This window comes from Hemicordylus capensis, chromosome 1, assembly GCF_027244095.1.
Source record: "Hemicordylus capensis ecotype Gifberg chromosome 1, rHemCap1.1.pri, whole genome shotgun sequence".
NCBI classification, from domain to species: domain Eukaryota; kingdom Metazoa; phylum Chordata; class Lepidosauria; order Squamata; family Cordylidae; genus Hemicordylus; species Hemicordylus capensis.
The window spans coordinates 32,927,490-32,943,485 of record NC_069657.1 but is presented as its reverse complement, the minus strand read 5'-3'; the positions used below and the strand labels follow the sequence as shown (position 1 = coordinate 32,943,485).

Below are 15,996 nucleotides of genomic sequence, written 5' to 3'. Positions count from 1 at the left end.
GCACTTTCCTTAGTCTCAGTGGTTTTGGTGAGAGGTTAATCTTTGAAATGTGAGATGCTTTGGCTAGACTGCCTGAAAATCCTGCCCTCTGCCCTGTGAGTCTTTCTTGATCAAGGATGTGTAGGAGCTAGTTGTGATTATGCAGTGTTTCCGCCCAAGAGGAGGAAGCTATAAATTCTCCTCCAGAACATTTTCCTTCCCTTTATTCCCATTGATGCTCAACATATGCACTATTAGTGGAACAAAAGAACAATACCTTTTATAATTTATTTGTAGAAGGAAGTGATAATTCCACTTTTAGTATGGTCCTTACAATTTGTCATTTTCTCAAATAATTCCAATTTGTCTTAATTCTTTTGGTTGAGTTGTTTATGTATTAATTTTTTCTTAGGGTTTAAACAACAAAAAGAATTTACCAGCAGGGGGCGCAATGCTCCGTTGCTTGGAAAACATTGCTACATTTATGGAAGCTTTGCCAATGGATTCCCCAAGCAACCTCTGGACCACAATCAGTAATCAGTTCCAGACTTTCTTTACGAAGCTGCCTTGTGTTTTACCACTTAAGGTACGGTGTATGCAAACTAAGCAGTGATTTTATTTTACTAATCAAAATGTGTTTTGGCCAAGTACTGGCTTTGACTGTTAAAACCTTAAAGGATTTGAGACCAGGATTTGAGACCTTTATGAACCTGCTCAAGAATTAAGTTCTGCTGGAAAGGCTCTCCTCCACGCTGTGCCAGTCTCAGATGCATGCCAGGACAGCTCTATCACGATGAAGCAGGATGAAACAGGCCTCTTCAGGTGGCAGATCGTAGGGATGTGCATGGAACTGGTGCTGCCCCATCGCCCCCTTTACTGGAAGTAACCAGAAGTATCTGATGCACCGGGCACATGGGCGGGCGTGTATGCGCAGTGGGTGTGACAGGCGCGTGCCCCTGCCTGTCGAGCACAGGCATGTCAGATACTTCCATTTACTTCTGGTAAAGAGGGCAACAGGGTGGCAGGGAGGTATGCTACTGCCCTGATGGACTTTAAGAACACGGCGTGCCGGCGGGGGGGGGGGACCAGAGGGAGGGGTAAGTGCACCCTCCCCCCACCCTTAAAGATGCACCCCCTACCTTTGAACCACCCCCGCCTGGTTCTGTGCACACCCCTAGCAGATTGTGGGCCAGTTCTTTAGGTGAGATGGCAACCCACCTGGCACCTTCCCCTGTAGATGTCATGAGAGTTCAGAGGAAGTCAGCCATTGTAGGGAAGACTTCTTTATTGTGTTACAGGAAGAGACAAGTTCAACAAGAAGTACAGGCAGGAAGTAGGGAGGGATTCTGCCCCTATTTAGGATCACTGCTAGCAAATGCTAGTGCCACCTTCTGGCTGGACCTATCACAATAACATTTCCACACGGTGGCTGGGCTGCAGAGGAAGGAAGGCAAAATGCCACCACACTGCTTTCCCTCCTCCCTTTGTAACAGAAAAAGGAGGAGACGGGAGAGAAAGAAGAAAGGAATGGAGGATGTTGTTTTAATGTTGAGGGGAAGAATGGGAAGAGAAGGCATGCCATTTGGTGTTCTGCTTCAGGCAACGATATCACGGGGCAGTTCTGGTGTGCAGTTCTTGGCTGTGTGCAGTTCTTGGCTGGAATGCAGGAGAGGGTCTCCTCTGTGACTGTGCCCAGATTGTGGAACTTCTTCTTTCCACACATTGCTCCCTTTGTGGGGGTTTTCACCACCAGGAGAAGAAATCCCTGTTCAGGCAGTTGTTTAACCTCCCTGCTTGTCTTATTCGCTGCTGCTGGTGTCTATTTTATGTTTGTTTGTTTTAGTTTGTGAGCCCTTTGGGGACAGGGAACCATTTTGTTTGTTTGTTTATATCTTTGTAAACTGCTTTGGGGACTTTTGTTGAAAAAATGGTATATAAATATTTGCCGTATCCGTATCCACTGTTTGCACCTGCTGTTAGTTTCATACTTCTCTGATAAGTTTTAATCTGCCATTTCTGTTGCTGCTGCTTTAGTTTTTCTTTTATAGTTTTTGTTTCACTGGCTGACATCCTGACTAATGGTGTGCTTGCACACTGAACAAAGTTGTGCTGGGTCAAGAAGATTACGCTGCGCTAAATTATGGTGATTTTGGGAACTGGGTTTCTTTATTATTATGCAAAAGTCCCCTTTAAAACATAAGAAAAGCCCCACTGGATCAGGCCCAAGGCCTGTCTAGTCCAGCATCCTTTCCCCCACAGTGGCCCAACAGATGCCTCTGAGAAGCCCACAGGTAAGAGCTGAGAGCATGCCCTCTCTCCTGCTGTTGCTCCCCTGCAATTACTATTTAGAGGCATCTTGCCTCTGAGGCTGGAGGTAGCCTATAGCCCTCAGACTAGGAACCATTGATAGACTTGTCCTCCATGAATTTATCTAAACTCTTTTTAAAGTCATCCAGGCTGATGGCTGCCAACTCATATGAGACATGCCACAGGTTGCCCACTTGTTGCACAAGGGCAAATATGTTTGCGTTAGTACGACACTAATCTGATAACACAAGCTCCACTTAGTGCAACTAACCAGTGAATCAGCTTTGCACTAGCGCATTGTCCTGGAGCACTATTTGCAGGCTGTCAGGCACTAGTTTTAATGAGAGATGTATAGTTTATTTCAGTGTTTTTAATCTCATGTTATTAATCCTTCTTGAGGATTTTCATATAAAATGGAGAGGCAGGATATAAATGATTATACTTAACAGGTATTTACAGAGAGTGTAGTCTGACGCATTCCAGTGCTTAAATTCTTTTTGAAATGTACTGGTGTAAAGGTTACTAATACACAGATACAACTTTATTTGTAAAAGAAATGAGTGCTGCCAACATATTTCACAGCATATGTGTGCCCTCCTCACAAGTAGATGCCTGTTTTGACTCTACCCGCATCAAAGATTAGGATGGCATTGACCAGAAAGTAACATTCTTGAAAAGGAGGCTCAGTAAGACTCTTGCACTCTTGTCCATTTAGCACTACAACACCTGCCTAGTCACGTGAGCCAGTTTTTGCCACCGTCTGCCAGTATAGTTCCATCTCATCCTGATGAAACAATAAGAATTACATCAGCATGAGTTACTGCTAAGGTTGCTACATTGCAACTCAGAGATTCCCTCTGCACCATTAAATCTTTCTTATTTATTTATTCATTCATTTATTTCATTTTTATACCACCTACCTAGATAGTTTTTATAAAATCTTCCATTTAACTGGGAGATGAGTCAACCATGACTTCTGTGGCCCCTTCCCAGTAACCCACTCTCTGCTATCTTCTGTAATGAGCAAGGTTCCAGGTGTCCCACAGGGCAGGTGAGAAGACCAGAAGGCAAAATGGATGGAGAAACCACAGCTGCCTCATCTCTTTGTTCTGGGCATTTGTGTGCTCTAGCAAGAGTAGGACAGGCAGAATTAACATGTAGTACAGCATCAGTTTTCTAGGCTGCTGTCCTCTCCATGCCCAGATTTTGTGTGTTTCTATATGTGTGAAGACACAGCACCAGGGAAGCTGTTAGAAAAGAACTAAAGCCACCTATCTGGACAATAGCTAAGCTGTTGACTGACCGAAGATGTTTGTCAGATATGTGTGCATTTTCTGTCTGAGTACAAAATGTCATATAAGATGCAGCTTCTAAGATGCAGCTGAGTACAAAATGTCAGCTAAGATGCAGGTGTGGAGGGAGGCCAGCGGCAGCCTGGGCTCAGCCCGCCGCTGTGGCCCCCTTAGCCCTACCCCCTGCGTGAGCATCTGATGTCAGACGCAGGGAACAGTTAGCCACGCCCCCCACATCTGATGCCAGATGCAGGGGGTGTGTTGTTTAGCTTTCAAACGGGGCCACATGGCCCCGTTTGGGAGCTAAACCATGCTCCCCCATCTGACATCAGACGCGGGGAACATGTCTGGGGCACACGGTTGCCCAGGTTCATTGAACCTGTTCACTCAATGGTGGCTCCGCCCCTGCTAAGATGCAATTTCAGCCTCTTTATCATCTCTACGAACTCTCTCAAAATCTCCATGAAAAGGGTCAAGTTGGCAACCACATTTGTCCATGATGAAAGGGAAACGTCATTGTGCTCACAAAGTTTAATTGCTGGAGCTGCAATCTAACCAGCATGCCCAATAAACAGGGAACTCTCTAGAATGTAGGATTACTTTGTTTAAAATTTTTAAAAAAGAGTGCGTTAATTTCTAAATATTTCTTCATTTCTTCCTTCATTCGCTTCCTTCCTTCTTCACTATCTTGCATTGCCAAACAAACAGCACACTTACTGACACAACAGTTTTCAGTTTGAGACACCCAGGAAAACAGCACCATTGTTCTGGAGGGCCACTTTGACAAGGAAATAGTGGTAATGGGATGTGTGTGTTTCTGTGTGTACATGAAGGGCCATAGTTTTATTTTCCCCATTCCAAATGCCCGGCTGCCAAATTCCATTGCCATAGATGCTTCTCAGCTACATCCCTGTTTTATTTTGGAGTTCACACTTGAAAATTGGTGCATGGACTGTTGGTTGCTGAGCCTTAGGCTCACTTGAAGCTCTCTGTTTGCTACTTACTTTGAATTTAAAATAAGCAGGCCAAAACTATTGAAAAAACTATTACCAAACTGCAGTCATTTTCTTTAGTGTATATTCATAATTTAGTGTTTGTCACTTGCCTGTCCCTTTGGTAAGCAGGGTCTGCCCTGGTTGCATATGAATGGGAGACCACATGTGTGAAAACTGTAAGATATTCCCCTGATAGTGAAGGAAGGGATGGAGCCACTCTGGGAAGAGCATCTAGGTTCCAAGTTCCCTCCCCGGCTTCTCCAAGATAGGGCTGAGAGAAACTCCTGCCTGCAACCTTGGAGAAGCCACTGCCAATCTGTGCAAACACTACTGAACTAGATGGACCAATGGTCTGACTTGGTATAAGGCAGCATCCTATGTCCCTGTGCCAATAATTACCAGCACCTTGTCCAAAAGTAAGTCTTTCTTGGGTAATTGTCAGTCCTGCTTCTGAGATTTCATCAGGTATCATCCACATACTTTCAAATACAGTAAGGGCTAGAAAGTCGCTTTAAAAGGGGATGTTAAGATTCTTAGAAAATTGAGTTCTGTACTCACTAACTACACATTCTGTACTTCTGCAGTTGCTTGCTGCATGCATGCAGCCCTCCTTATAGCATGTTGGGGGCCTAATATTGCTGCATGAAAATTTAAGGAAAGGCACTAATCTTTTTTTCTGTATTGTCCCATTTATCTTCAGTGTACTTTAGATTCAAGTTTGAGGATAATGATGTGCTTGCTGAAGATACCCACCAGCAGTGCTGCCAGGGTAAGCTCCAGTATCTGTCTGACTGTCTATATAAACCTTCCCTATTTCTCAGCATTACAGTTTTCTTTCTTAACAGGAAGAGAATTATGAAACTGTGCTGTGCCAAGGAGGATAGGAGCCTTGAATTTGTGAATATGTGGGAGGGATTACACACACTATGGGAGGGAAATTATATCTTGTGGGGTGGGTTTTTTATTTTTGTTTAAATCAGCAACACTGAGAGCTTGATCCTGCCATTCATGAGGTTGGCGATTCAGTATTGAGGTCAGGACAGGTTTTGCTCTTGTTAAAGACAACAGCATTTTGTTAGCAGTATTTATTGGACTGAGAACCCTGTGTTTTCATTGGCTAGCTCCTGACTAACAAAGCGCTTATGGAAGGACATTGTGCTAGTTCAAAATGTTCTACTATTACTTGAGTTATGTCTGGAAAGTTGTTTGTTTCTATTTAGAGGAGGACCTCGATATTCGCAGGGGTTCCATTCCTGGCTGCAACTGCAGATGCGGAAACCGTGAATATTGAGTTATTGGGGCCTATGGGATTGTGGCGGTCAGGTTCCTGGTCATTGGGAAAACTGCCAAAAATCTGCCAAATTTGGGGGGGAAATGTGAGGAGGGGAGGGAGAAGCTCCCTGCCATGTTTTGCTGCTCTTCCTGAGTCATGCTGTGCCCTGGAATGCCCCCAAATCAGTCAAAAATTGCCATTTCCCCCTTCTCTTTTTTAAAAAAGAGCCATTTTGAGGCAGCAAAACACAAAATGGTGGCTGGAAATGACCTCTGTGGCCATTTCCAGCCACCCTCAACCCACAGATATGTGAGGTCAACGTGTCCCTGCACCGTATATACTGAGGTTGGGTGTCTTTTACCTGACTGCAGATATGCGAATTTGCGGATAACAATCCATGGATATCGAGGCCCTCCTGTATCTACCACCCTTCATTCAGGGCAGTTAACAACAAGGTTTAAAAGCCTGAATAAAAAGGGTAGTCTCCACTTTCCTCCTAAAGGCTGGGAGAGAGGGAGCTGAGAGTGAGTTCCACAGCCTGGGGTCAATAACTGAGAATGCCCTGTCCCACGTGCTTGACAAACGGGCCTCAGCAGGTGTGCAGCCTCTGCAGCCTCTGTGCAAAAAGAGGGCTGTTTTAGGGCTGATGACCCTGGATAGAAGAAGCACCCAGCCAGCCAGAGGAGGAGAACTGTCCACACTCCCAATTGGCACTCATGATTTTGCAAATATCAAGGCAGGAAGAAGGGAGAGTGGTTATGTAGAAGCCACAAGCTGGGTCAGACAGCTTTTCATCCACCCTCAGTAAAATGCTGGGGATAGAATCTGGGTTGGCTGCACCCATCCTTCTCAACAACTGCTTCCCACATGATCCCTTTTCCCTTCTCCTACCTTGATCTTTGCAAATGCTGCCAACTGGGAGCACGCACAGCTCTTCTACTCTAGCTGGGTGCTGCTCCTACCCTGACTTTGGTGGTGAGAATGAGCCCTTTGTTATAATGAAAGATTTCACAACCCAAGCACTGTTCATTTTGCTGAAGGATATGCAATTTGTTGACACCTCTTCCATCTTCCTTTCCTTGCAGAGTCTGCTGGAGCCATTTTCAAAACTGCTTAGTTTTGTCATTCAGAATGCCATCTTCACCCTGGCCTACTTGGTAGAACTATGTGGCTTATGCCACAGAGCGTTCACTAAGGTAATTAAAAAATGGGATTTTTTAAAAAAAGTCTATTACTTATAGGTGAAAATAGGGGTCAACCTTTGCCTCTCACACAGATATATCTATATATCTATATCTATCTATATCTATCTATCTATCTGTGTGTGTGTGTGTATATATATATATACATATAATTTTATTTTATTTAACACATTTGTATACCACCCAAAATACAAGTCTCTGGGCAGAACAAGACAATAAAAACAACAGCTAAAGAGATTAAAACATTACAACGGTTAAAATTTAAAATGTTAAAACTATTAAAAGCACGATTAAAACAATATCTAATTAAAAGCCTTGACTGCCTTTTTAAAATTTGTAAGAGATGGGGAGGCTCTTATTTCTGCAGGAAGTGTGTTCCAAAGCCTCAGGGCAGCAATGGAGAAGGCCCATCCCCTTGTAGCCACCAGACGAGCTGGTGGCAACTGCAGATGAACCTCTCCAGATGATCTCAATGGGCGGTGTGGTTCATAGCAAAGAAGACGTTCTCTTAAATACCCAGGGCACAATATTGCTGTCCTCAAGCAGAACTAAAACTGAGCAAATGTAATATCTGGGTGTCGGAAGGCAGGATGCATTTCTTTATTTGAGGGCACCATAATCCTCTTGGGTTGAATTTTTAAAGAACAGAACTTGCCTGATGAAGCTTTGACAACAGCCCTGTGAGAGGTTGTACAAATATTATGCTTTACCTCTTGGGTCTGGTGATAACTCCCAAACAGAAAGCAAGAATCTACCAGGGCTACTTTCAGCCTACAAAATAAATGCTAAGCAGCCGCTGTAATAGCAGCATAACATGGTGACAATTGTTATTGGAGTAAGAATATAACATGCCCTGGGATGAAATACTTCCAAAGTGCCATGTGAAGAAGACTGTGGCTGATATCCAGATTAATGCACCAATGCAATGAACAAAGATGTACACATATAAGAAGATCACATAGCTGAATGGATGTTCAAAGTTCCGCAGTCTCTTGCGGTCTCGGTCTGTATGCACAGCAAGGATAGCGGATAGCTTTTCATCATTCCCTGCAGCATATATGGACTGAGGAAGCAGTCTCACAGTAGGAGGCATGCCACAAGTTGAGTGCAAGTGCACCCAGTTGTGCCGATGCAACATAAGTTTGGAATGCAAGCACCTGTCTTAGCAGAAATAAGGGCTTTCCTTATGTTCTTGGGTAGCACAAACATCCTTGCTGTAGTGTGACATGTTTGCACTTGTACAGCATGAGCCTAGATCTCAACCTGTATAAAATAACAGTTTTGAAATCCTGCTACACCAGATATTTTGTGATCCATATGGATTTGTGGATGTAGTTCTTCTGATTCATACTAATAATCAAAAGCATTACCATTGAGCATGGATGATATAATAGACTACTTAGCCAGGGCTCAGAAAATCCACTAGTCTACTTGTCTATGATGAGTGAAAAATGATGCCTGATGTGCTGGAAAAAAACATCTAATGTAATGTACCAATATAGCTCAATGAGTTAAAAAAAATTGTCTGGCTGATGAACAGAGCCAACATTTCATTTTCATAATGTATTGCAAGTGTTCAAAGTGCTTGCAGTACACTGGGAGCCATTGCATAGTAGCAGTTGTTGAAGTAGGACCAGGGAGACCAAAGCCATGAAGATTACTGTGGGCCAGCCACCATCAGCCTGATCCACCTCACAGGATTTTTATGAGGACAAAATGGCCTCGGGGGGTACATGTGCACTGTCCTAAGCTTCTTGAAAAGGAGATAAAAAATAAATAAGTCATCTCAATAATTTGTACAAGGCCCCTGTAAACTAGGCTAAGAGGTCATTCACAAAACCAAAAACTTATGTCCTTCCCAGGTTTGGGAGCTGTGTATCCTCCCAGTTTTCAGTTGTGTGAATAAAAACAGCTAGGTAGGAGGAGGACAAAGTGATTGTGTGGAGTCAAGGTAGGAGGAAAAGCTGCGTAGCTTTTCCTCCTACCTTGATTCTGCACAATCACTTCTCTTTCCTCCTACCTAGTTGTTTGCACCCACACAAGCTAAAATTGGGAGAACACATAACCCCCAAACATGGGTAGGACACAGTTTTTGGTTGAGTGAATGGCCTCTAGGATTATTATTTCCATATTGTAGATTTGGGGGACAGGAACTGAGAGAATTGTCCATCTGATGAGTTTATCAGATGGTCTCCCAGTTACCCCTGCTAACTGGGCAAAGAGGCACCTTTCAAAGTGGTGATTCTCTTTATATTAATCAGGGAGAGAGCAACTGACCCTATCCAACCCCAGCACAGCTTCCCTCCACTTGCTGTTGCTGGAATCTCCCTTGCATTTCTTTTTAGATTGTGAGCCTTTTGAGGACAGGGAGCCACTTTATTCTTTTTCTATGTAAACTTGTTGAGTTCATGGATGAAGTGATATTTGAACCAGTTTGTGCTCTTAACCACTACATCACTGAGGGCTTCCTGCAAAGCCTTTCCTGGCAGGAGCAGTTTTCTGCTCCAGATGTGCATGATGACACCTGAATAAAGTGTGAATGGGTCATTGCATAGCTCTCACTGGTCCTCTTTGCTGCAGAGGTGCAGCTCTATTGTAGAATGTTACTTCACTGCGTTGCTGATAACCATTGCTATCCTCCTCCTCATCTCACATTTTAGAGGTCAGCTTTGTATAGAATCAGTTGACTGTTTTTATCAAGTCCCCAGTGACAGGACTATCCCAAGCTTTTCATGTCTCTGCATGGTCAGGATCCCATGTCAATCTTGCTGGAAATTCTCTTTGGTGAGAGAATCCCTTTTTCATTATAGCAGAGTGCACAGAGGCACAACACAGCGGAATTTAGTTAGGCATGCGTGTATGCTGAGAGTAAAGTAACTTGGAGCCAATTCATAGTTTCAAATCAATAGATAAGGCATTTATTAAGGAACTCCATTCTAGATAGGAAAGTGAGGAGTTAGGATCTCTAATCTATCTATCTAGCTGGATGCAGATGGATTCTGCATCTTCTCTGCACACATGGTGCAGGGAGAGGAGCTTGCCATGTTGCAAGGTAGAAGGGCAGGTAGGGAAGAGAGAGAGGAAGTGAGTTGCTGGAAGGAAGGAAGTCCCTGAGATTAGCAATCAACATTCCAAAGGGATAGTGTCAGAGCAGTAGAGAAGGGATAACCAATGTCTTGACCCTCTAGCTGACAAGAGTCAGCACAAAGTCCTTAACTTCCAACAAATCTGATAGTTCCTTATCTGAATTTTTTTCCAGGTCACATACCAGCTTCATTTTTCAATGTGTGTTACTCTCTTGATGGAAAGCAGTTTTTTCCTCTGTGCCTCTGTAACCTCAGTATCTTGCATCTCAGTCATCCTCTGTTGAAGTCACATACTGATGCTTTTTGGATTCCTTATCTCTTTCAACCACTCAAGTTGGACTCTCCAGTTCAGAGTCTGACTGACAAGTTTAGACCTAAATGAAGTCTCTGTCACTGCAATATTGGTGCTTCATCAGACACTTCAACATTTTGATGCAGGTGTCTTATGAGCAAAATCCAGATCCTCAGGTGAAGTAGAATACTATTAACTCCAAAAACATTTTGGCTTTCCACAAACATGCTACCTACTAGCCCTATCCACACGTTATGTTCAACACATGTGCCATCTTTGCACAGTGTACACACACAGGAAGTGGCCTGAGTCAGACCATTGGCCTGTCTACCTCAGTACTGTCTACATGGACCGGGAGCAGCTCCCCAGGGTCTCAGGCAGAGAAATATTTTACTTAGCTCTGCCTGGAGATGCCAGAGATTGAACCTGGAGGCTCCTGAATACAAAGCAGATGCTCTTCCACTGAGTTATGGTCCTTCCCCTAAATCTGTATGCATGTACAGTGATGCACACTTTGAGGCAATTCTCACGACTGCTGGAAAGAGGGTTAAGGGAGCTCAGCCCGCTGTCCAGCGGTTGTGAGAACCACTGGGCTTGAGGGCGAGCCCGATGACTAGCCTGCTCAATTCCCCCTTCTCTAAAACGAGGTTAGCAGGGCGAGCACTCCGTTAACCCCGTTTCCCTGATCGTGAGTTGCCACGGCACAGCTCCACGCTGCAGTGACTCACAAGGAGACCCCCAGCTGGGATGCAACAACACGCCTCTTGGTGTTGGGAGTCCCCCTAGAATGCCCTGCGCACTCATGTGGGGCATCCTGGGACCTCCGGGGGCCAGGCGGTGCCCGATCCCCACTGCCCCAATCAGCTCCGTGTCGGAGACGGTAACTGTGTGGGTGGCCAATCTGGCTGCCCAGGGAAGGCAGAGTGCTCATGTGCCCGCTCTCCCCACCAGACCCTCCTCAGCTCTCCACACTGCTCATGTGGAGAGCCTCCTTATGTTAAACAGACATACAGTAGTAGGTTTCCTATGTGTACCCTGCATTTGAGGGGGCCCATACCCAGGTCCAGTTTTAAAATGAATGCATGTAAAGTCATTCACACACTAGCATCGACATGTATACAGACACCTGTATGCACACACAAACTAGATGTTACCTGATGTGCTTAATCATGTACTTGGGATTACCCATGACTTTTTCTTTACAGAAGGCAACCATGGGGTCCCTCAATGCAGATCCTCCTGCACCATTGTTCTTCTCAAAAATCATGCCCTCCCCAAGCTGCTACCTGCCGAGGGGCAAGTGGCAGCATCAAGGGGTGATAATCAATAGGAGGACAGCACAGGGGGAAGTGGTTCAACCCTACACTGCAGTCCTGACTGGGGTTATCCCACCACTGCTTTTTGTAAAGATAAATATGTGGGGAATCCCAAGCACTCTATTAAGGTAACATCTAGTTTTGTCCTTAAAAGAGAGGATCTTCACAACAGCCCTGCTCCAGGTGCTGCGGTGAGCCCGGCATCTTCTATGAGTAAGGTGTTTAGGCTAATGCCATCCCATCTAACTAATACTCTCCCTACCAGCCCACAGGAAGAATAAAATTAGGTTGCCAGAACCTAAGGGGTATACTTGTGGGTCAAATGGGCCATAAGCCAAAGTTTGGCTTAAAAAAAGCCAAACTTGCCAACCATTCAAAAGCAAGTAAAGGGTTTTCTCTCTATTGTTTGTTCTCTCCATGATTTTAACAACTTGAATTTTTAGCTTGTTCTATGGATTGTTTCACAGATGTGTTGCCCTTAATACTGAAATGTTTTTGATGTTTATTGTTGAAAGGTGTCTTATGTGCCCATTGTGGGGGGAAAGGCAAGTATACATATCTGAAATAAATAGTAAAAAAACCCAGAAGTGTTCCATTTGGGAGAATTGTGTCCTCTGCTTTTCTCCCTCATATGTAGCTCCTACTGTGTGCAAATATTGGAAATTTTCAGCAACTTGTTCTCATATTTTTGGTTTCATCACATATTTAGTCTCCAAGTGTTCCTGTTCTTTGCGTCCAGGCCCTAATCTTTTTATCATAATTTTCCTTCTTATACTTTGTTTAATATGGCTAAAACCCTTTTTCTACAACTAAAACGAAAACCCTTTTTCTTTTTAACTTGTGGGAGTGAGAAAGTGCTACGTGCCTGGGTGAATGTCCATTTCCCTGAGCTGGTTTAATGGAGGCAGTTTTATTCTGTGGGGAAACAGCAAATTCATGCATGACCTAATCCAAAATTTGAGTTTACAAAAAAAATAAAAAATTACTCAATATGACTGAGTGTTAGATCCTTGGCTTACAGTATGAGACTAACTCTAATTGTGAGCCCAGCCCACTTTCCAGTGATTGTGAGGACCTTAGAGTATGTGACTAATGCTGTTTTAAAATATTGTTTTAAAATTTTTTAATTGTTGTAATGTTTTAAACTTAAAACTTAATACTTTTAACTGTCATTTTTATTATATGTTCTTTAACTTTTGTAAACTGCCTTGGGATTGTTTTTAATGAAAGGCGGTATATAAATTTAACAATCAATCAATCAATCAATCAAATTTTGTTTTTGTTTTAACTAATGTTTATTTTTTCTGTTTTTATTTTGTTGTAAACCACCCAGAGATGTAAGTTTTGGGCGGTATAAAAATGTCAAATAAATAAATAAATAAATAAATAAATAAATAAATAAATTTTGCTCTTTTGAATTAAAATGTGATCAGCTTTTTACTTTTTCATCCGTGTTCTTTTGTCTATAATGAGAGAATGATAATAGTAAGATTTGTGTGCAGTGTAGATGGGGTTATATTATTCTACATAGTATTAAGTGTATCTAGAAAATCAGCTTTCATTTTCATCACGTCTAGAAAGTGAGATTTCTAGATCTCATTGATTGACAAGAAAAACATAAGTGAAACCTGGTGTTAGTTCAGAAATGAGAATAGTAGGAAGGATTTAGTTAGAATAATCAGTGAAATTGGTTACTAGTACTCTGTTCAGCCCTTTAGGCTTCTCTTACAGTTGACGTTTGCTGGCTCTGTGACCATAACAGCTATCTAAACCCAAATCTTTGTGGCATTCACCCATTCATTGCTCAAAAACTTTAGAAAAGCTGACTCTTGGGAACAGAATATATTATACTGTGGTAACCAAATAGATTTGTGCAAATATATCTGACTCTCCATCTCCATTCATTCTAGTTGCATAATTTGATCCTGCCCCACATCCCTCCCACCGCTTGGTTCATTGTAACAATAAATGGAATATTTCATGGATGTGAGTGGTGTGTGCCTTTTCTAGATCTTCTTTGTTTTCAGAGGTTTTCTTTTTATGGTTTGTGTTTTGGTTGTCTTTGCTATATTCCTATTTTTGATAACTACACTGAACATGCATACAATTGCCCACCCTCCCAGGAAATGAGAGGAATTATCTCTCATCTTAAAGAAAAGGAATCCAGAACAATAAACTGTAGGGACATATGGAGCATTGGGGGGGGGGGGGAGTGGGGGGATGCCCCCTCCCATTCCTCCATTTGTCTCTGCATCAGAACGGAATGCTCAGTGGAATGGAGCAGCAGATGTCGTTGCTACAAACCTATATGTTATAATTCATCCCCTTCCCATGTGCAATAGAAATCCTCTGTCACAGGGGACAGAAGCTGTGGAATTTGGACAGACGAATACACATATGCAGAAGGGGGTAAGCCACTGGTTGTAGCTCATGGATACCCAGAGGGAACTAGAATTTATGTGCTCTGTGAGGCAAATACATACCGCTAGGTTTTTAGTTTCACCTCTGTTTTGAGTTGATTTTCTCAGTCGAATCCAACATTTTTTAAAAAAAAATGTTTGCAAGGGTTGGTATTGGTGATTTATTAGAAGCGCTGCTAACACGCATCTGTTTACATTTGTTTTAGGAAAGGGATAAGTTCTACTTATCCCGCAGCGTAATCTTAGAGTTGCTGCAGGCTCTGAAGTTAAAATCGCCCTTGCCAGACACAAACCTGCTGCTCTTGGTCCAGGTACAGTATACATTCATTTCAAAAATAATGATAAGGTATAACAGTGAATGTTTTAGAACTTATATTCCTCAGTGTTTAAAAGGTCCCTGTGCTATCAAGCACCACAGCGTATTTTGCATTGATGATGATGAGCCAGCATAGCGTAATGGTTGCAGTGTTGCTCTAGAACCTGGAATACCCAAGTTTGAATCCCCATGCAACCATGAAACTCACTGGGTGACTCTGGGCCAGTCATGTATCTCTCAGCCTAACCTACCTCACAGGGTTGTTGTGAGGATAAAAATAAGCATGTACACTGCTCCAAGCTCCTCAGAGGAAGAGCGGGATATAAATGTAATAAATAAATAAAATGATGCTGGTGCTGACAAAATTATTATTAATTTTGCTATTCAACAAAATGTTCTCAAAACAGTTTTCATAGCAAAGTTATGGTTCCCAAAACACAGGGTAGACAGCAGCAGCAGCTACTGGAGGAATGCTGCTCTGGGACTGGATAGGAACATTTGCTCTCTCCTGAGAACCAACACATTAAAAAGTGCTTGTTTGCCCAGTTAAAGTAAAGTTATACTGTTGAGTCAGTGTCGACTCCTGGCGACCACAGAGCCCTGTGCTTGTCTTTGGTAGAATACAGGAGGGGTTTACCATTGCCATCTCCTGCACAGTATGAGATGATGCCTTTCAGCATCTTCCTATATCACTGCTGCCCAATCTAGGTGTTTCCTATAGTCTGGGAAACATACCAGCAGGGATTCGAACCAGCAACCTCTTGCTTCCTAGGCAAGTTACTTCCCTGCTGCGCCATTAGACGCCCAGTTGGCATAGTTTAAAAAGCAGAACTATCACATTCAAACCTATGCCCCCATAGCATCTGCTCTACCTCTGCAGTTTTTTGTCTCTTAATTTCTTATTATATTTTCAGTTTTAAACAAGAATAAAGAGTTTACAAATTATATTACAGCTCAAAGACAAAACAATATGACTAAAACTCCACTTGTAACCCTATCCAAATTACAACAGATCTGTAATTCATAAACATATCATATTCCAGTTTGGGAAGTGGAAGTTAGATGATAATGAATGAGACACAGACCTCCATGATCGTATGTGGAAATACTGTTTTAAAAGGAGACCAGTTTGTTCAAATGATAACAGCTTTCCCAGCTTTTAAAAACGTGATCCTTTCCCAACTACCTAAGGGCACATGCAAATAAATAAACGATCACATTGCAGTTTCCAGTACATTCTTCCCTCAAGAAAACTGAGCCTGTAATGTGTGTAGCCGGAATTTCCCATGGCCAGAGAACAATATTAAATAAAAATGTATTGTTTTAACTAGATCTGAACAAGGTTAATCTAGTCCAGAATGCTATTTCTGCAAAGGGTCAGCCAGATGTCTTTGGGAACATACAAGTAGGGTATGAAGGAGATGACTATCTTCTGTTGATTATCCTCAGTATACCTGTTTCAAGGTATACTGTCTCTGAACAAGGAGATTCCATTCATGTATCATCACTAAGGGCATT

The 15,996-nt window shown here is 42.8% G+C and overlaps 1 protein-coding gene across 7 annotated transcripts in view; it reads left to right on the top strand.

Annotated features, from left to right (window-relative positions):
- Positions 1 to 15,996, top strand: part of UNC79 (unc-79 homolog, NALCN channel complex subunit) — a 204,072-nt gene that overhangs the window by 151,578 nt on the left and 36,498 nt on the right. For all 7 annotated transcript variants that reach the window (XM_053245847.1, XM_053245854.1, XM_053245821.1 and 4 more), the window contains 4 exons: positions 392 to 565; positions 5,274 to 5,342; positions 6,932 to 7,042; positions 14,369 to 14,473. In XM_053245847.1, coding sequence (XP_053101822.1) covers positions 392 to 565; positions 5,274 to 5,342; positions 6,932 to 7,042; positions 14,369 to 14,473 — 459 coding nt within the window. The remainder of the gene's footprint in view (positions 1 to 391; positions 566 to 5,273; positions 5,343 to 6,931; positions 7,043 to 14,368; positions 14,474 to 15,996) is intronic.